The sequence below is a fragment of the Psittacula echo genome (genome assembly GCF_963264785.1).
Source record: "Psittacula echo genome assembly, chromosome: Z".
Lineage (NCBI taxonomy): Eukaryota > Metazoa > Chordata > Aves > Psittaciformes > Psittacidae > Psittacula > Psittacula echo.
Window position 1 is genome coordinate 20866532 of NC_137742.1, and position 20918 is coordinate 20887449.

At 38.9% G+C, this 20918-nt stretch overlaps 1 protein-coding gene across 5 annotated transcripts in view; it reads left to right on the forward strand.

Moving 5' to 3' along the window:
* Positions 1-15223, forward strand: part of GPBP1 (GC-rich promoter binding protein 1) — a 33505-nt gene extending 18282 nt beyond the window's left edge. For 4 of the 5 annotated variants that reach the window (XM_080638425.1, XM_080638426.1, XM_080638424.1 and 1 more), the window contains 9 exons: positions 2011-2134; positions 3367-3590; positions 4254-4320; positions 6567-6751; positions 7561-7701; positions 8728-8892; positions 11475-11656; positions 14063-14165; positions 14795-15223. In XM_080638425.1, coding sequence (XP_080494551.1) covers positions 2011-2134; positions 3367-3590; positions 4254-4320; positions 6567-6751; positions 7561-7701; positions 8728-8892; positions 11475-11656; positions 14063-14165; positions 14795-14950 — 1347 coding nt within the window. In that variant the 3' untranslated portion in view covers positions 14951-15223. The remainder of the gene's footprint in view (positions 1-2010; positions 2135-3366; positions 3591-4253; positions 4321-6566; positions 6752-7560; positions 7702-8727; positions 8893-11474; positions 11657-14062; positions 14166-14794) is intronic. The other variant, XM_080638428.1, reaches the window with a different exon arrangement.
* Positions 15224-20918: the final 5695 nt, after the last annotated feature.

The following is a 20918-nucleotide window of genomic DNA, read 5'->3' on the forward strand; positions in this document are numbered from 1 at the left end:
CTGTTGATGACAAAGTGTATGATCATCTCTGCCACAAGAGGCTTGATAAGCTAATACCTCCACCATGTGGAGAAAGTGCAAACTGCACAGTCTTTGCACAAAATACAGAGACTTCAGATTCGTTATGTCTTGTACAACACAAACATTATGTATAAAATGCTGTCGGTTATACTTCGTGAAAATTTGATCGTTGTTCAGAGTTCATACAAAAAAAAAAAAGCTGAACTACAAAGGCAGTGTTAGAAGATTGTTGCATGTAAACACTTGAAGTTATCTTTGAAAATGTCATCATGATCAACAGATCTGGAGCTTTCTGAAACTTTGGGAAAGCTTATTCAAAACGTTTTATAAGGATTTTATTTTTTTTTTTTTACATAACTATTTGAGATTCATTGTCATAATTTTTGCACTACTTAGATATTTTGATAGTTTCTTGTGGTTTTCTGGTTTTTGTCTCTCTCCAAGTTTGTCAAGGAAATAATTCACTTCCCAGGTCTCAAATTGACAGGGCAACCCCTCATTTGAGCAGTGAATTTTGAATAGCAGCTTGAGCTCTGCTAGGGCATTGTCAATAGAACTTGGGTATCTTTTTTAATTCGACTGAACATTTTTTCCAAAGTAGTTAAACTTACTAGTGTGATTTCCTTCCTTGCTGCCCACTCCCCCTCACTGTGATCAGTGCAGTACTCCAAATATTAATAAAGCTCAGTTATATGTTAATGGATAATAACTGTTGAAATAAAGTTGGGGCTTTCATTCTCAGATGCATACCATTACTGCTATACTTTTTGTCCTGAATGTTACTTAGTCTGGAAAGGGAGTGAGCTTCAGACAGTGAAGTTGATACTGTGGGTGCAGTGAAGTTCATACTTCTTCATTAAGCTTAATTTGCTGACACAGTAGATTTCCACATAGCTGTGTGTTTATGAATTTGTAGCTCTTATGGCCCTGGATTGTGTTGATCCCATGTGCATGTTGACATACATGTGTACGGTAAGTTTGCTTGGAAGGAAGAGGGCTTTGCTTCATGTGCACCGAAGGCTGGCTGTGTGGCAGGGAGATGCTGGGTAACACAGCCCTCTGCTGTCGCTCACTGGGAGATGTGTGGTGTGAACAGCAGTAAGACTAAGCACTGATTTTGCAGAATGAAAATATTTTCTTGAATTTTTAAGCTGGAACAGGAGAAGACATGTTACGGTATTAAAGTAATAAAGCCAGATAGAAGTAGCAGGGAAGACAGCTGCCATAAGACATGATCTTTTTTGGTTTAATCCTCTTAGGTATGAGTTCGAATCAGGATGTATTTTCATCTCAGTGCTATTCTCAGTATAAGGTTTTTTAAGTTTCAAAAGTACTTCCTACTGATACATTAAATATTTTTTCTTTAAATTTCTACCATGCCTACTTATAAGCTGATAATTTGAAGTATACTTGTATACTTTAATTTGATCAGCGTGCTTCTGACTCTAGGTTTTATTTGTATTTTGTAATTAGTTGCATGTGCCTTATTAAGTTATAATGACAAGACTAATAAATTGGGCCTTTTTTGGGTGGAAGTGACTTCTTGCTTTCTATGGAATGCATATGTGTAGTCTCTGATGACCCAAATTAAGATCTTAGACTTCTTTTCTGCTTTCCAAGCTGTGATGTGCTCTCCTTTCTTACGTTTTTTTCTTTTCATTTTTTCTCTGCTGCAACACTTATCAGTTGTGCTCTGTCCTGCTGCCAGAACAAAACAGACACTTGGATTTTTTTACCTTGTGTCAGAAGGTCCTTGACGCTGTGTCAGTGTCCTGGGGCAGAACATACAGCTTCCACTTTCTGGTGTGGGAGATGTTGACATAGCTCTGAATATAGGTATCCCTTATGGCTGCTGCATTGCGTGTCATTAATGGTCGTTTTAAAAATGAATTGCATGTATACTGTGAGTAATGTGCATGTTACGGTTCTGATAGTTCAGTTTTGTTATCAATCAGATGTTTCAGGTCTACTGCTTGTGCTCCTTTACAGTCATCACTGAATTTTGAGAAACATTCTGAAAATTTTTCGTGCACAGAGAATCGTTACGAAGCAAATCGCAGAAGACACAACTCTTCAGATGGGTTCGATCCTAACACTGGACGGGCTAGTGGAGGTATAATTTAGTTTTCATGGAACATTTTGAGTACTTAACATCATTGCTTTGTAGCAACTTTAGCCAGAAAAAAAATCTGATGTTGTCCAAGGACAAATCTAAGATCTTGCACCTCTGTAAACATAATCCAGGGGTGCAGCACAGGCTGGGATCTCCGTGTCTGGGGAACAGCTCTGTGGAAAGGGACCTGAGGTTCTTCATGGACAGTTAAGAGCAATGTAAGTGAACAGTGTGCTGCTGTGGCAAAGAAACCAACAGGATGCTGGTTTGTATCAACAAGTGGATCACCAGCAGAGGTAGATGTCATTATCCCACTCTGCTCTGCACTTGTCAAGTCACACCTGGAGTACTGTGTTCAGTTTTGGTCCCTGCTATACAAAATAGATGTGGACAGGCTGGAGAGGATCCAGAGAAGGGCCACAGAGATGATCCAAGGTCTGGGAAGCCTGCCTTATGAGGACAGGCTGAGAGAAGTGGGTTTGTTCAGCCTTGAGAAAAGAAACCTCAACGAAGACCTTATCACCATGTTCCACTATTTAAAGGGTGTTGGCAAAAAAGATGGAGACTCCTTTTTTACAAGGAGTCCTGTGGCAAAGACAAGGGATAATGGGTACAAGATACTCTTGGGGAAGATTCTGACTGGACACAAGGAAACTTTTTCACAGTGAGGACAATCACCCACTGGAATAATCTTCTTAGGGAGGTGGTGGGTTCCCCAGTGTTGGACACTGCTAAGATTCAACTGGACAGGGTGCTGGGCCATCTAATCTAGACGGTGCTTTTGCCAAGACAGGTTGGACCAGATGATCCTTGAGATGGATTCCAACCTGGTATTCTGTGATTCTGTGATAGCTCTCCTTTGCTAAATTATTATTCTGTAGTATAATAGAGGTAATGGAATGACTGATCTTCTGGGGGAGGATGTGAGAACTAGGGCTGATTAAAAGTAGTGTGCTTCCAGGTGTATTTCTCTCTTAAGAAGAAAAGTATCAAGTTAATATTGTAGCCACCAATATATAAACGAGCAGCTATCACTCATCAAGGAGATTGACTTGTTCTATGATTGGATTACTGTTTTCTTTTTCTGGCACTGATTTTTAAGATTTTTCCCTGCTACTCATATGAATATCTCATCCCAGAGTATAGAGCTGCTGACTTAGCTTCTTTAATAATTTTGGAAGAGTAGAATATTATTCTAAATTGTTTGTAATTACATTTCCTTAAAATCTAAGGTTATTTTGGAAGAAAAGAGAAGACTGGTTGGCGTTCACAAGGCAGAAATTTTACAGAAAATTTAAACCATCATGGGGGGTACTACGGTGGAAGTTCCCGTGCTTGTAGCAGTGCTTTCCACTGTGGAAAAGGCCAAGGACTGCATGAAAACAATGTACCTGATAATAGAACCGGAAAAAAGGAAGACAGAGGAGTACCCAAGCAGTTTGAGGCTGAGGATTTTGTAAGTTAATTGTAATTTTAATTTTAATAAACAATGTTTCATTGTTTCTGCAAGTGACATTTTGTCCATTACAAAATATTTCTTGAGATGTAACCAGTTTCAGATCATCGTATGAAGGATCACCCTACCCCATAGGTAGGAGGGTGCTAGTCATTTGTCCATTACCTTGTTTGTCGTTTTATATCCAGCTTTTATCATGTGCTTTTTATTGTCACTTAAGTGTTCAAGCGAAACTACAGTAGGGTTCCACTTTACTGTGGTATGTGTATGTACTAATGCTACACAGTTATCTTACTGGAAATCTGAAGTACTAACAAAGGGATCTTTCTGCCAGGGGCTATTTGAGATGCCATGCTTCAGTGTAAAATTGTAGAATGTAAGAGGAATGTGAACCTCCTCTTCGAAGTACATCACTGTTTTTTGCTGTCTCTGGGCAGTTCATGTAATGGTATTGACTGCTGCCTGAGATGTTTTGCTGGGAAAGAGAAATAAGCTGACCTGAGCAATGACCTATTTGGGTCACAGGGAGAAGTGTCTAGTCTGTCTCCATTTAAAAATCTTTGAAAGCAGAGGTCATACTGCTGTTATCATTGTGATTCTTTATTTCATTGGTCCCAGAATTCAGTACAATACTTATTTAATAATGATGAAACTTTCTTTCAGCCATCTTTGAACCCTGAATATGTGAGGGAACCAAACCAGAATAAATCTTTTGCAGCAGGTGTGTGGGGTGAGTATTTTTAATGGTTTTAAATGTAAAAATGTAGTGGAAATGTGAAGTTGTTTTATTTGAAACAGGAATTCTTTTTCTTAGAATTATAAAGTTACAGCTTTAAATTACAAAGCTATAGGTTGAAATTGAGGAAACTTCAATATTGTTACAGTGTAAGTATCTTTAGTATGTTAGAGGTAACGGTTGTATTTATATATCAATCTATTGGTCTGTAGATGCAGCCACAACTAGGATTCTTTCCCAGGACAGGTGTACAGCTTTTTTTGTAAAGCTGTCAAGAGTTTTATCTTCACTTTGTTTTCAAGAGGAAATGCAGTGAAGGCGGGTTACCTCAACTAGTGATGTGATTGTAGCTGAAAACTGTGAAAGAATGCTTCATAACTGATTAGAGCTGTTGAAAGAGTTTGGAGAGGAACCTAGGAGGGTTGGGAAAGGCATGTTAGCTTGCAGAAATTTAAGGTCACTTCCTGGAAGCAGATATCTTAAGCTGTTGGTTGTGCTTCTGAATTACTTGTACAAATCCAATCTTGAGAACTGAAGTGTAGTCTGGATTGCCTTCTCATTTCACTTGATTAAGTTTGCTAGCACTTTACAATTCTGTGGGCTTTATGTAGTTAATTGTTCATTCTTAAGAAGGTGGCAGCTTAAACTGCACAGGTTTTAAAGTAATAAACCTACTGAAAATAAGAAGCTTTTTCTTTATGAAGAAATCACTTTAATTAAACAAAAAAGCTACTACATAAACTGTTGCCAATGCTGAGATCTTAAATGATACTTCAGTTTGCTGTTTCTTTTTCTCATACACCTCCAATATGTTTTGCGCTCTTAGATAATACTAGGTGTAGATCAGCCACTCAAGGTAAATGTCTAATTGCTAAGAACTTTTGCAGAAGCCTGAAAATTGGGCTGATTTCCAGTTTTGTGTGTTTAGCAGTTTTCTTGTGAAAATTGGGGAAGACAATTACCTCTTAAAAAAGAGCAACAATGGCTAAATTGTTTTCCTAACCAAGTTGGGAATAATTACAGACCAATTTGAGTGGTTTGCAACCTTTGCAACACTCTGGCTTTGCTGCTGCATTATGTGGCATAACTTGACCTGCAGGAAGGCAAGCTTTACAAGCTTTTTGGATCTCGCTCTTCGCATGGAAAGGAAGGAACATTTCTGTTAGCTATATAAAATCAAGAGAATGGTTTACTTCGGAAGGCACCTTTAAGGACCATGCAGTTGAACCTGTAAGCTACGGTGCAGTGCTTTGTTACATCTTAGAGCTTGGTATCTTGCTATATTACGGCTCTGTGATTGCAAATCTTGTTTTGTAATTGAAAAACTTAAAATTAAGGCTATTATTCCTTTTTAAAGGCAGCAGTATTGAGGACAAGAGAAATGTTAATGTCGCCTTCTAATGCCTGCTAAAAATGTGTGCTTCTATTAGATTTCATTTTACCTTGTATATGTGTGATGGCAGCATGCAAGTATTATGGAAAGTATTTTCATAAAGTTTAATAAGACCTAACTATACAATTATCATGAATGTTTTATAATCAAAGCTAAAGTAGGATATAGTGACTCTGCTTGTGAAGCAGAAGTGCTTGAAGGGAAAGGAGATAATCTTGCAAAGGGCTGTTAATGCTCTTTCTTAAAATTTTAGAACGGTTTTTAATAGGTATTCTATGGCTCTTAATTAGTGCTCCATTGAACATGGAAATGTAAGCTTCACATGTTCCGTTACATTATCTGAGGTGTGGAGATACAGAAACTGGTCATTACCATCGTCTACAATAGTGCACATATTTATCTCTCATTTATAGAGCCTCAGAGGGGAGCATTTGGCTCTAAACTGACCTTTTAATAAACCATACTCTCTTTTAAATATTATATAACCATCAACAAATAGTACTATTTGGATTTTAGATTTGCAAACACGAACTGTGTAGCTGGCTACTGTGAAGAATATCTTTACTTTCCAAAAGTCAAATTGCAGCCTTGCCAAGTGAAGTATTTTACAAATGTTGGTTGTAGAAAATGGAACAGAACCTGTGTCTATCGTGGTTTGCAGGGTGTCATTCGTGGAACTAATACTGGACTGCGTTCTTGATTTATGTCTGTTTCCTTTGGATCATATGGCTACGGTACCTTAGGAAGTAGAAATCTAAAACCATATACAGAAGTGTGCACACATACACAAACATTCATATATATATATATTTTTTTCCTTTTTTTTTTTTTTTTTTCTTCTTTCCAGAATACCCTTTGAACCCTAAATCTAGATGTCAGAGAATGCTGGTCATTAAAAAGGGCGGTACAAAAGAAGTGCAGATATCTGGATTCCCAGTAGTAGGAAATCTTCATTCACAACCAGTAAAGAATGGAACTGGCACAAGTGTTTACAAAGGATTAGTCCCTAAGCCTGTCACTCCAGCTGTAAAGGTGAGTCTTGGATATATGGATACATTCATGGATACATGAACAACTTACTGAAAAAAATGATTCTTTAGTTCCAAATGTGCTTATTTCACCCTGAGAGTACTGTTCCAGAGTACTATGCTCCTGGCTCTTGGTAAGTTCAGCACACCCTAAAAATGAATGGAAACAACTTTTTGTCAGTTTTCTTTTTAAACTTTACTGTACTTTGCTCTTTCTTTGTTTCTCATTTACCTTTTTTGAGAAGTGCAAGAGCTGTACAAGTGAGAGTGAAAAGGTTGTTTTTAACTTATGGAATAGCAATGTCTTTCGTATATACAATTTTTAACAGAACAGACACTTAGTGGAAAGAGATAGCATAAAAATATCTTCAGAATTTATCCCAATTATTGATAGATATGATACTACAACATGTTAGTGTCATTCTGGTCCCTTGCCAAATGCAACTTTCCATGTTCATCTCTAAATTGTTTCAGGAATTTTTCTGTGCTCCTGAGAGCATATGCTGGAGTAGTTCCTAGCTCTATAACATTCTACATTAAAACCAGTTCTTTTTTTTGTTGAAGACATATGTTCATTCTTAATAGCTCAGGTATGAGGGTCTTAATTGTTTTTAAATTTTAGTCTATATATAAAAAATTTAAAACTACTTGTGTGAAGTTGCTCATAAACAGTCTCTATCGCACAAGAAGACAGTTGTTTGCACTAAAATATAGTTGTAGTTACGATTTGTGTAATCATTTTCCTGAAGATTCCTGAAAGTAATGCTATTGTAGTTAATGACTCTTTAAATTCCTGTTTAAATTTTTGTTTAGCCTACACAGTGGAAAAGCCAAGCAAAAGAAAATAAACTTGGGAATCTGTTTCCTCATGAATCTGCATATGGTGTTTGCAATTCCAGTCCTATCAAATCAACTGCCAAGGTGTTTACTGTATCACAAAATTCAGTGAAAGAGGTAAAGCAATGTCTGTAGTTTTTATGAAATCTATAAAATGCTTGATTTGGTTAGATAAGGAGATAATTAAGTTTTATGCAGAATTGTGTTTCATAACTTTTTTTCAGAAGGTGTATCACTGGCCTTTAAGTACTGCACAATTTGCTTCGTAAGTTTGATTTGGAGTAAAACCAGTGCATTAGGAAGTATGTCCTGGGTTCAGCAGTAGCAGTCATTTTTCTCCTGCTTAGTAGCTGGTGCAGTGCTGCATTTTTGCCTTTCAGCCTGGGAACACCACTGAGAACACTGATGTTTTTAGTTGTTGGTTGGTAATGTTTACTCCGATCAAGGACTTTCTGAGTCTCATGCTCTGCCAGGGAGGAGGGGAAGCCAGGAGGGAGCAGAGACAGGACACCTGACCCAAACTAGCCAAAGGGGTATTCCATACCACAGCATGTCATGCCCAGTATATAAACTGGGGGCAGTTACCCGGAAGGGCTACATCCCTGCTTGGGTGGGGCTTTGTGTCGGTGTGCTGGTGGTGAGCGTTTGTATTCTCTTCCCTTGCTGTTTTGCTTATCGTTATTATTATTGGTGGCAGCAGTAGTGATTTGTGTTATACCTTAGTTACTGGACTGTTCTTATCTCAACCCGTGGGGGTTACATTCTTTTGGTTCTCCTCCCCATCCCTCCAGGAGCTGGGGGAGGAAAAAGGGGGGGTGTAAGCAGGCAGCTGCATGATTCTGAGTTACCAGCTGGGCTTAAACCATGACAAACCTGATGATTTTAAACTTCAGAACTGCTAATAGTATGAAACACTTCAGAAAGTCCACTGTTTGTTAGCAGTGCTCCATAAACCCACATTCTAGGTTTACATGTAAGAACTACAAATCCTGAAATACAAGTATCTTCCCTCTGCTTTTGACTGTGGATATATGTAAAACCTGAAACTACAGGGACCAGGGAGTCTTTTTGTCTTTCATTCAAAATTTTCTGAATGAACCTAAATTTTCTAACATTCTCTCTTTTTCTGACTCCCTATATTAGTATAATCGGTCAAATTCTTCATCCCCTGTTGACAAAGTTGGTCAGCCTCGTTTAACAAAATTGACAAGAATGCAGACCGATAAGAAGAGTGAATTTTTGAAAACATTGAAACAAGATAGAGTGGAGGAGGAACATGAAAATGCAAATGATGCTGCGCAAAATAAGGTAGTTTTGTTTTCATACCTATTGTATATATATGTGGTACTACAGCAGTAGTTTTCATATGGACCATAAGCTAGTTTTTATTTTGCTGTGAACAGCTGTTAAGTCATGTTCTAGGATCTCTAAATGAAGGAAAAGAATTGCATTTTGATGAAGTTGTTCGAAGTACTGTTCTTCCTCCAGTGCTTGTTCATAGTTTCTTTTTTTTATCTTCTGCAGTATCTGTTCATACATGTTAATAGCTCAGGTACATCTGCATCTATAGCAACAATATAAAAAGAATAAATTAAGCTTAGTACACTAACATAATCATAGAATCGTTTAGGTTGGAAAAGACCTTTAGGATTGAGTCCAACCATTAACCTGGAACTGCCAAGTTCACCACTAAACCATGTCTCTAAATGCCACATCTGCACATCTTTTAAATACCTCCAGGGATGGTGACTCAACCACTTCCCTGGGCAGTGTGGTCCAATGACTTCTCGTTTCAGAGAAAAAGTTTTTCCTGATACCCAATCTAAACCTCTTCTAGCACAACTTGAGGCCATTTCCTCTCTTATTGCTTGTTACTTGGGGGAAGAGACTGACCTGCACCTCACTACAGCCTGCTTTCAGGTAGTTGTAGAAAGTGATCAGCTCCCCCCTGAGCTTTCTTCTCTCCAGACTAAACAACCCCAGGTTCCTCAGACGTTCCTTGTGCTCCAGACCCTGCACCAGCTCCATTGCCCTTCTCTGGAGCTGCTCCCGCACCTCAACGTTTCTCTTGGAGTGAGGGGCCTGGAACTGAACACAGAATTTGAGGTGCATCCTCAAGTGCCCATTACAGGGGATGGTCACTTCCCTGGTCCTGCTGGCTGCACTGTGTGTGATACAGGCCAGGATGCTGCTGGTCGCCTTGGGTGGTGGATCCCATCTAGCCCGCTCGTGGAGGGCAGTATTCCATACCTTGAGTATTAGTTATCCTACAAAACACTCAATCAAAAAACTTGGTTCTACTTCTCGAACAGTTTCCTTTCTAGTTAAGAAACACTAGTTAAGAGTGTTTAGGTAGCCAGAAATTCTCCTATCTTGATCTAATCATAGGAGCAATTGTTCAATTTCTGCATGTATAAATAACCTGGTTTTACTTCCTAATTGAGAACTCGGGAGGCCTGTTCTGTGAGTATATAATATTTGTCAGGTTTCTTTCAATCTGGATCTGTTTATTGGGTACTCAGCTATCAGCAGAGAATATTTGTGTCAGTGCTACCAGCCACTAACAAGCCATAAGCATAGTTATCAGACTAGCAGGTGTGAAAAGATGTTAAACCAATCATCTGATAGTTGTCCTACTTTCAACATTCATTTTCATGATCGTCAGTAGAAGACATGGTGTGCAACTGAGTGGATGGGGAGATAACCGCATAACAGCCTTACATCATCTTGTTGATAGAATTTTAAGGCCTGCAGTAACAGATTTCACCTCTGAAATAAGGCAAATCATAATCAGTAGCTGAATAATGCTTGGAAGAAGCTATTTTGCCCTATGTGTATTGAAATTGTTTAATATTTTTGTCAGTTTTGTTTGATAATCTGAGATCCATTCTTCAGGCATGTGATTTAACAGGTGAATATATGTCTATTGTGATAAGAAGTTCTTGCTGAGGATTCTAAAATTTCTGGAGTGGGAAAGAAATTTTAGTGATGGTGTTGATCCTGGACTCTGAAGTATGCTTTCTTGCAAGTGCGGAACTGGTTAACTGAGTGACTGCCACCTGCTGTGGATAGTGCTGTCATATGCCCACTTTAGGGATTTTGTTGTCAAAAGGGTGTTAACTAGGTAATCATTGTACTCTCCTCTCTGTTTTTATAGTTGGTAAGACTTACAAGGCTATTTGGCTCATTACATTAAATAAGAATTACAGGTTGCTGAATGAGTAGAATAAAAAGAATCATCACTGGTTTATAGGATTAAAGAGCTTTTGAGTGAAGCTGAACAATCTGTTTTCTAAATAAACTTTCTTAATAATTCTTATTTTGTGGCTACTAAGGTACAGTTGCTATAACTGGGAAGCTGTGGTGAATACATGTGTGTAGGGGAAGTTTTCTGAATTTAAGAAGCAGTACCCAGTCTTTCTGAACGTGAGGCAGGTGAATTTGCTGATTAAGGTGACTGTCACCTGTCCTATACACTAAGTAAATTTCGGAACTTTAATGCTTTCAATCTTCTCCTGATAAATGTTTCTGATACTTAATTAGAAACATTGTTTGCACGTTCACAGATAACCTATTATTTTGGTGAGTTTGAAAGGCAGCTTAAATAAGTTTGAATTTTAAGATACATTTGAAACTTCGTGGAAGAAAATTTGAGGCAGAGCATGGGAGTTGCTTTCCACGTTTCTTTTTCAGTGGCATAACTTAAGATTTATGTTGTATTCAGGTATTGCAAACTCTAAAAGTATGAACAGGATTACCACAGAGGTAGTATAGAGTGTCTCCATTTAAACTGAACTTAAATGGAATCACTGAATTGCAGCACCTGCAGATGTTTACTTGTGAACAGAATTTTCTTAAAAACTTTGCAATATACAATTACTTTTTGACAGAATGGTGAGTCCTTTGACTTGCGTAACAGCAACAGTCTTGCTCATGAGAGAGATGTAAACAGAAACTTTGAAAATGAAATTCCAGAGGAGAATGCCAGCACTTCAGTTACATCTCAACAGATTCAATCTTCAGCTTTCCCTCAGGCAGATGTTCTTTCAAGCTCACTTGAGGCAGAGCATAGGTATGTACTTTATATAATACGGGGAGCATAGGTATGTACTTTATATAATATGGAGAGTTCCTTCATGGTAAGTGAGCCTGTCATAAATTCTTACTGGTTAAGAAGTCAGAATCTGAAAACGGAGAACACATAAAATATTTAATGAGCACTGCCAAAGTTTAATTTGTAGACATGTACTAATGTGGCATATACTTCATTTCCACTAGACTTGAGTGCTGATTTAAACTTGCTTTACTAAAAATTCGATGTATTTCCTTATAAAGAAAATAAACTGCATAGTGAGTTCATCCCTCTGATTTTAGTGTGCATGTTTATGAGGAGCAATGCATGTAACTGCTATTTATGTTAATAATCTTTTAATGGCTGCTTCTGATGTAAAAAAACTTCAGTGAGTTTTTCCTTGTTAATTATTTCTGTAGCTGACTAGTTGGCAGTGATGATACACAAGAAAATGTATTGGAAAAGGAGAAAGTAACTTCAAAAAGGGATCGAAATAGTTCTAGTATCTCAGAAAAGTAACTGCATTAGCAACTGGTGGAGATGAGTGGCTTGGAAATCACAACTCAGTCTGGAGATAATGCTTGTCATGAGCTCTGTCAGATTCTTACTGTTTCTGGCAACTACAGAATTGCAGTTATTTTGTTTGTTTATAGTGATAGATTATAGGTCTACATTGGACTAGAGAGCTTTCATATTTGTAGTAGCTGCAGAGGAACTTTTCATGACCTCTTATCTCTCGTGAGTATGGAAAATGAAATGCACTTTGCTTTGTTCCTGTTTTCCACCATTGGCTGTGGGAACAGAAATCTTTGACCACTGCTGCTGACTTTTTTACTAGAAGATAGGAATCCAGTATAACTCTCATTTTTCAATTCAGGTTATTTGAATGGCCTGCATAGGGTTTCCATGCACTTGTCTGTCTTCTGTGATATTCCAGAAAGGCTGTGTCTCTATAGTGTCCCAGCTCTTTGGCTGTGACTTCTGCATACATGTAGACAGATGTAATATGGTAAGCCTTTTTGTAGTAAATTTAACTTGAAGTGACCAGGTTAACTCAACAGGATACTTGTGCATACCTAGTAACAGTATTGGCATATCTTGTACAAAATATATCTTGGGCTTTCCTTCTGCTGGGGAAGTTGCCAAAATGCAGCCATCCCGTTGGTGTCAAGTTTGCTAATCTGAAGTTTAATTTTTTCATGTAGTTCACCCTTTTAACCTTTCTAGAAGTCTTATATTGGTTTAAAAGAACAGTGGCCCTGCTAACTTTAGGCAGCATTGCTTAAATGTTAATTAGGCATTGCCATAAGTTTAATTTACATCAACAGCAGCTCTGTGGCTGTTCACTTTATTGTACATAATATTTTTAACATTTTACCTTGCTTAAGTAAAATTTTCTAACTCAAATTGCTATTGCTAAAAAGTAATTATCATTGAACTGAATTTGGCATTGTGAGTCTTTTTCCGTATGTCTATACAAATGCATGCATTCTGTTGAAGGAGAGTTTTGGATGACTTGAATATTATTTCTGCTGCTTCCTGAGGATTTAATTGTTCCTGGCTGTCACATTGTCCAGTGTGGCCCAAATACTACAGATAATATAATTTCCATTTCTGTACTTTTTTTTTTTTGTTTGTTTGTTTTGTTTGTTTTGTTTAACAGAGTAATGTTTTTTTCTGTTTCTCCCTTCTACAGTTCCAGACTTTTACTATGAAACATCTTATTTTCTATGAAATAGCTTTAATTTCCTGCACCATATAAGGTCAAAGGTGCATGGTTTGCCTGAAAAATGTGCTGAGCCTTCTTGCAAAAACTTTGCAGCAAGAGAACTTACTGTCTTTGTTGTTAAATGTCATGATGTCTTCATTCTCAGATAACCCCTGTTTTTACAGCAGCTTCACATGTAAAACCACTCTCTTCCTGCTCAGATACTGCTGTCACACTTTGACACTAGCTAAACCATCTTGATTATTGCATCTTTGGATATCTTAAAACTTAGTCATGAGAGGAATCTGTCTCTTCTTTCTTTTCATCCTGTCATGGTTTAAACCCATCTGATAACTAAGTATCATGTAGCCACTTGCTCCACCAGAGCAGTTAGCAAAGCAAATGCATTCTTAATTTTCCACCTGACACAGATCTCTCCTTGGGAATAAAGGTACTGTTTTTACCACATGTAGTGGTAAAGCAGGGTGATCTGTTGAAGACCTGAAAACTTCTCAACTTCTGTGCTTTATTTATCTTTCATAAGCTTTTTAACCTATCTTTAAGTAAGCATTTGTTCAAAAAGTGCTATGGATTGATTAATCCATTTGTTACAGATCTTCACACAAATACATAGGCACAGCTTGAAATGTCCAAGTGTGTGTAGCAGATTCCTTAATCTTGTCCTTTTAAATTTAAAGGTTATTAAAGGAGATGGGATGGCAGGAAGAGAGTGAAAATGATGAAGCGTATGCTCCACTAACAGAGGATGAGATGAGGGAGTTCCATGCCATTCGTGAACAGGTAACAGTAATGTTGCCATATAAACTTGTAATTGGCTACCCTAAATTCCTGTCGTTAAGGAGGATCTGCAGTAGTTTTCATGGTTGGGAATGTTGCTGTTTCAGTATTGTTTCAATATTGTGCTTTTGGAAGAGTAATTTCTTTAAAAAGATAGGGGACCAGTGCTTATTGTTGGTAAGGCCTGTTCTCTGAGTATCAGGGAAAGGGTAAAGGAGCATTGCTTCTGAGTGGTTTCAGCATTGCTGCTACTAGAATATCATAGGCTTTCTAGCTCCTCAGCTTAGCCTGAAGAAAGGGAATTTTCTTTCAAGGTTTTTATGCCATTTCCTTGGGTTTCCAAATCTGAGTTGTCTCTGGAAGTCAAGAGACATTTAATTCACTAGTAACAAAGTCTGAAAAGGCAGTCTAGACTTCTGTTTCATTTTAGTTAGGAGTGTTGTATATACCTGAATGGGTAAGTCAGGAGGAGCTGGAAGAAGGAACCTTATGTGGTATTAAATCTGAATTGTTGATATTTCTGTAAGTCCAGCCACAGGCTTATTAACTAGAGCATTTGGAATGTTGAAATGCAAGAGCTTGTTGTGTTTAGCTTTTTCTTTCTATATACACAACTTGTTTTCTCATTTCAGTTACAAAAAAATGGTCTTTGGAAAACTGGCATTTTGAAAAATAGTCTCATCCGTGATTTTAAATTTAGCCCCTGGAAAACCGGTGCTTTCAGACCTGCTCTGGAGAATGAGGATTCTGAGACGAGCAGCAGTGATACATCAGATGATGATATGTGAAGACTTACGTAACATCTGCAGAAGCTGGTTTTGATCTCATGAAAGTTTGGGGATATGTTGTCCAAAAAGATTTTCTAATTTATATAGTAATATACACACTAGAGAAGAATTGTTGTAACTTTTCTCTGAAGAAAGCAAGAAATGTTGGGTTGGAGTGTTGAACATTACTGTAATTTCTTTGTAAGCAAATGCTGTAGAATGAGGGCTTGGATTGACCCAGTATTGACCTTCATCACTGAAGCACTTCTGATTAGCTGTGTGACAATGTAACAAAGCAGACTTCACATTTAATAATAAAACTGAAGAGCTGTGCAATGTCTTGCAAAGCTTTTGTTTCGAATTTCCAAGTCTGTAAGAAAAAAAGGGCAGCTTCACGCAGCATTTTGCTTGCCAGGTCATTTCTTTGTTACAATGGAAATCCTTGCATCCACTTTGTATGCAAAAAGGCAATGTAGTGTGTTGGCTAAAAATGAGCAAAGTGCACTAAATCTCTTTTCCTTAATTGAGCTGTTGTACTGTACTTCTTCTTCCACCCACTCTTCCACCCATAACTGCTCTTTAGCCATTTGTAGTGTAGTAGTTACTAATGTCAAAACCCTATGTTGCAGTTCAAAGTTTCTGGAACAAAGCTTTAAACTGAAGGCTTTATGGGGATATTGTAAGACCAAGCATTCTCACACCAAACACATTTCTTAATGGGAAAATAAGCCCTTTGATTTTACTATTCACATACAGGAAAATAATTGCACTGGCTGGATTTGTCCACTACATGGAAAACAAACTGTTTTATGGAGTATTGCCTCAGTGCATAGCAACAAGGGTACTGTTTTTAAATCTGGTAAGTTTTGTTTGCATTTATATTAAATGTACTTTCGCAGCATTGACTGCATTTCAGAATGAGGTAAAAATATTTTCATCTCCAGATCTTGCTTTTATAGCAGCAGAGGTATATCTATGCAATAAGCACCTGTTTTGCTTATTTGGTGTCAGATTTTTTTTCATAATCACACATTTGAAAAATAATATTGTTTTTCAGTAAACATAGGTTTATTTGGTTCATTTTAGTTCTTTAAATATTTTCCACAGGGTTGAAAAAACTGTTGCATTAATTCATAAGAACAACTGCTCATGGTGATGTCACATACGCTTAACAGCTAATGCATACGTATAGACATTCCCCCTTCAAGATATTTTTGAATTGTAGTATCTCTTACAGTAAGTAAAACTGTTAAAGCAAAAATATTCAAAGCTTTTGGTTTTGTCCATATTTGACTTTTGTAGGAAAAGACAATTTTATAAGGTGGTACCTGTCAATTTTTGGCCAAAGGTGTTATGCTGCTTTTGTAAATTATTATTTTAAATAGAGATTTCTATTCAAGAGGTCAGTTTTTGTCCTGGAACAGGCATGCAAATGTTGATACAGATGATTGTGGCACAATGTATTGAAATCACCATTTTCTTGTCCAAATAAGATTTTTTTTTTTTTTTGAGTCTTTCCTACCTGTTTGCCTCACCTTTTTCTTCTCCTCTCCCACATTTTTTTTTTTTTTGTTAGTTTATTTAACCAACATTGACACCTTGCTGTGGTCTGTTCACATCCTAGCGACAGGATCTTTTGCTTATCCAAATTACTTAGTGGTATGTGAATCGCTATTTTTATTACTAAGTGAAAACTTTTTTGCTTTGGTATTTCTCAAAGACTTTTTCCCCTCTTTATTTGGTTCAGTAACAAGTGTCACCTCTATAATTAACCCTTCGGGAAGATACTATAATTGTAGAAGAATTGTGTTACACTAAGTGTATAAACTCAGGTAATTTATGGGTTGTAATTGAGAAAACTCTCTTCAGAGAAAGTAGAAAAAATAGTTATATGTGGTACATCTGTTTCACTACTTTATAGCCTGAAACTGGTAATGGAAGCAGTGGTTGCAATGAGCTGGGAGCAAAGGAGGTAACAGGAATTGAGCAGTGGTTTTGCTTTGTAGAGTGAAACACCTTTATGGCCTTTGTATCTTCTTTTCTGTAAGCGTGCAGCTTTTCTTGTGTCTGCTGTGTTGTCTCTCCTGACTCTGTGCACGATATAGTTGCTCTGTACTCTTACACCGTATTTATGTTTCTGAAATCTGACATGTTTGACTCATGATGCTATGATACTTGATCTGGTGTTGTGCAGAACTTAACTTACTGATTGTGGATTCAGTTGTAGTCCTATAAAGTGATTTCGTTCTGCCAGCTCAGAGACATGCCAGAGCTCTGCATTGCCTCTATCTTAAATGTTACCTGCCTCCTCTAACTTCTTGCCTTTCACCGCAGTGTGGAAGTGGGAAGCTTTGATGTTTCCAGTGAGGAACTGGATTGCCTTATGTTATACTTACTTACGGCAAAGGAAGTAGGACGTTAATCCTCTTTTTTGCCACCTTAAGAAGCACATCTTTTAGTCACTCACTGAAGAACTCTGTTTTTCACTTCTGTTTTCCTGGGAAATGTCACTTGAAACAAAGTTTAGTTCTTACATTCTGCTTCTGTAAAATGAAAGCATTTTTTTGTGCTGTCCCCCTCCCTTTTGTTCAGTGCGTGAGGATATAAAGCAGAGGGAAATCTGATTCTGTAGTATGTAACAATGCAACTTTTTACATCTTTGTCTTTGTTCCTAACCCAGGACAATTTTAGTTACTCATTGGCCTTTCTCTTCTATTACTTGTAATTCATGCCCAGGATACATCCTCTGTTGTTTTTCTGCTTAAGCAGGTTGAGTAAGAGCAAGGAAGTCTATCTTAAAGGCTTAAGAAATTGGTGGACTAAACTTGCACATTCCCGTAGTAGATTCTGGTAAGCTTTGGCTGTTAAAGAATGTCTGCTGGAGATAGTTTATGAGTGCTGACTGATGAAAGACCCACCACTGCAGAAGAAACACTAGGGGTAAGTATGGCAGTCAGGCCTGCACCAAAGATAGTGGTGAAGCTAGGAAAAAGTGATGGGTGATAGTGGTACGTGACTCAGAGAGTTGTGGTCAATGGGTCAGTATCCAAGTGAGGACTGGTGACGACTGCACCCCCAGCAAGTTTGCCGATGACACCAAGCTCTGTGGTGCCGTTGACATGCTGGAGGGAAGGGATAGGATCCAGAGGGACCTGGAGAAGTGGGCCAATGCCAACCTTACGAAGTTCAACAGGGCCAAATGCAAGGTCCTACACTAGGTTGGGGCAATCCCAGGCACAAACAGAGCCTGAGCAGAGCCTGGATTGAGAGCAGCCTTCAGGAGACGAGTCAGGTGTGTGGGTTGATGAGAAGCTCAGTGTGACGCGGCAGTGTGCGCTTTCAGCCCAGAAACCAACCATGTCCTGGGCTGCATGAAAAGGAGCGTGACCAGCAGGTTGAAGGAGGTGATTCTTCCCCTCTACTCTGTTCAGCTCTGGGGTCCACAACATAAGGACATGGACCTGTTGGAATGAGTCCAGATGAGGCCACAAAGATGATCAGAGAGCTGGAGCACCTCTCTTATGGAGACAGAGTCAGAGGGCTGGGCTTGTTCAGCTTGGAGAAGAGAAGGCTTAGGGGACACCTTAGAGCAGCTTCCAGTACCTAAAGGGGCAAACAAGAAATCTGGAGAGGGACTTTACAAGGGCAGTTAGGGATAGGACAAGAGGGAATGGCTTTAAACTGGGAGAGGGGAGATTTAGCTGTGGTATTAGGAGGAAACTGTTCCCTGTGAGGGTGGTGATGCTGTGGCACGGGTTTCCCAGAGAAGCTGTAGCTGTCCCGTCCCTGGCATTGTTCAAAGCCAGGCTGGATGAGGCTTGGGGAAACCTGGTGTAAGTGAAGGTGTCCTTGCCCAAGGCAGGGGAGTTGGAACTGGATGACCTTTAAGGTTCCTTCCAACCCAAACCATTTTTTGATGGTATCATTCTATGGCCTCAAGTTATGCAGTTGCACTGTAAAAAAGCAAAAATACTAGATATTTTGTGTAGAGGTTTGATGTTGTTCTCTTATTTCTTGTCTCCATTTTTTACGTTTTTTTTTTTTCTTTGTGTTGAGAGAACATAAAGCTGGTCAGGACATGCCAGGTTTGACAATAAGCCAGCAATATGTTGATTTTAGTGGATATTTCTGAAAAATTTTATCTTCGTAATTTATTTACTTGGAGAAAATGAATACTGTGGGCTAACCACAAGGATATGAAGGCAAGTTAATGATAGTGAAGGACTTAGTGTGAAAGTACCAGAGGCATGCTTATGAGGAGGGGAGTAGTTCTCTATTTCAAGCGCAAAATGTGTGTGTGGATGATGTGTGAAGTACGTAAAAACAAAACACTGAGTAAGGCAGGTGTCCTGCCAGGTGAATGGTTTGTGCTTATGCAATTAAAAGCTAACAAGTAATGCATGCCTGCAAGGGCTGGCAGGTTGCACAGGCTTGTGTTTCATGGCCTTCAGTCAGGTTCTGTATTTGTCACCTCTCAAGTGCCTGACCTTGATTTTCTTTAAATACCTTGCTTTTGCTGCTCAATGGAGAGGATCCTGATGTTGGAACAGTTTTTGATTTTAAGAATGGGAAAATTAAGATTGAAAAAGGGATTAGGAAAAAAGTGGAGTTTCTGTAAAATCCTGGAGGTCTTTTTAGAAGCAGGCAGAGTCCTGTGGGTAAGGATGAGAACATCCTTCGAGTAACCTGGAGTATAGAATTGCCCTTACGTAGAGGGTGCATCACTGCTTGAGTAGGGCAGGAATGGGGGAAAGGCCAGAGCTCTGCAAGGAGGTGAGGCTGGTACTAGACTGAAATGAAATCAAAAGAAGTATGTGCAATGTAGCTTAACCTATGCATTGATCAAAACTAGCAGATACAGCTTAGGTTAGATCTGCAATTTTCTGCAGCTTATTTTCTTTTGCCTGGATACTGTTAAGCCATCAGAATGGCAAATGGCCTCACCTTTGCATTTTTGACAGGCAGCAATTACAGCTGAAGTGGGCTTCAAGGAGCAAGGTGGAAAGATAAGGCTGGAGCAGAAACTGCTCTAATAAAGAGTGGAAAGTGATTTGTAAAGAAATAGAGCAAAGAGTTGAAGAGGACTATACAGGGGCATGGCTTGTAGGGGTGGGTGGTGAAAGAGCTATTCAGCAGAAAGCACATGAGTAGCACTGTACAGCAGAAACATCTGAGTACAATGAAAGATGGGCACCTTGGCTCCGCTGAATACAGGGGCTTTAGCAGTGCTGCAGCTGTGGAGCAGGAGTACCTAGCTTGTTATCTAGCTGGTAGGCCTGAGCTCTAGTGACTGCAGAGAGGAAAGACCCTGGTGTGACCAGACAGAACAGAGATGAACTGGTGCTGATAGTTTTTGAAATATCCGACCCCCAAGAGAAAGAAACTGCTCAGTGTTGCATGGCCCAGACCTCAGAGATACTGACACTATGAATGAGACCATCTTAAAAACCTAAATGTACACAAGTCCATGGGACCTGACGAAATCCATCCACAGGTCCTGAAGGAGCTGGCGAATGAGGTTGCTAAGCCACTGGCCATCATATTTGAAAAATCATGGCAGTCAGGTGAAGTTCCCGACGACTGGAAAAAGGGAAATATAACCCCCATTTTCAAGAAGGGGAAAATGGATGACCCAGGGAATTACCGACCAGTCAGTCTCACCTCTGTGCCTGGCAAAATCTTGGAGCAGGTTCTCCTAGAAGGCATGCTAAGGCACATGAAAAACAAGGAGGTGTTTGGTGACAGCCAGCATGGCTTCACTGAGGGGAAATCCTGCCTGACCAATTTGGTGGCCTTCTATGATGGGGCTACGAAACTGATGGACAGGGGCAGAGCAGTTGACGTCATCTACCTGGACTTGTGCAAAGCGTTTGACACTGTCCCACACGACATCCTTGTCTCTAAATTGGAGAGACATCAATTTGATGGGTGGACCACTCGGTGGATAAAGAATTGGCTGGATGGCCACAGGCAAAGAGCTGTGGTCAAT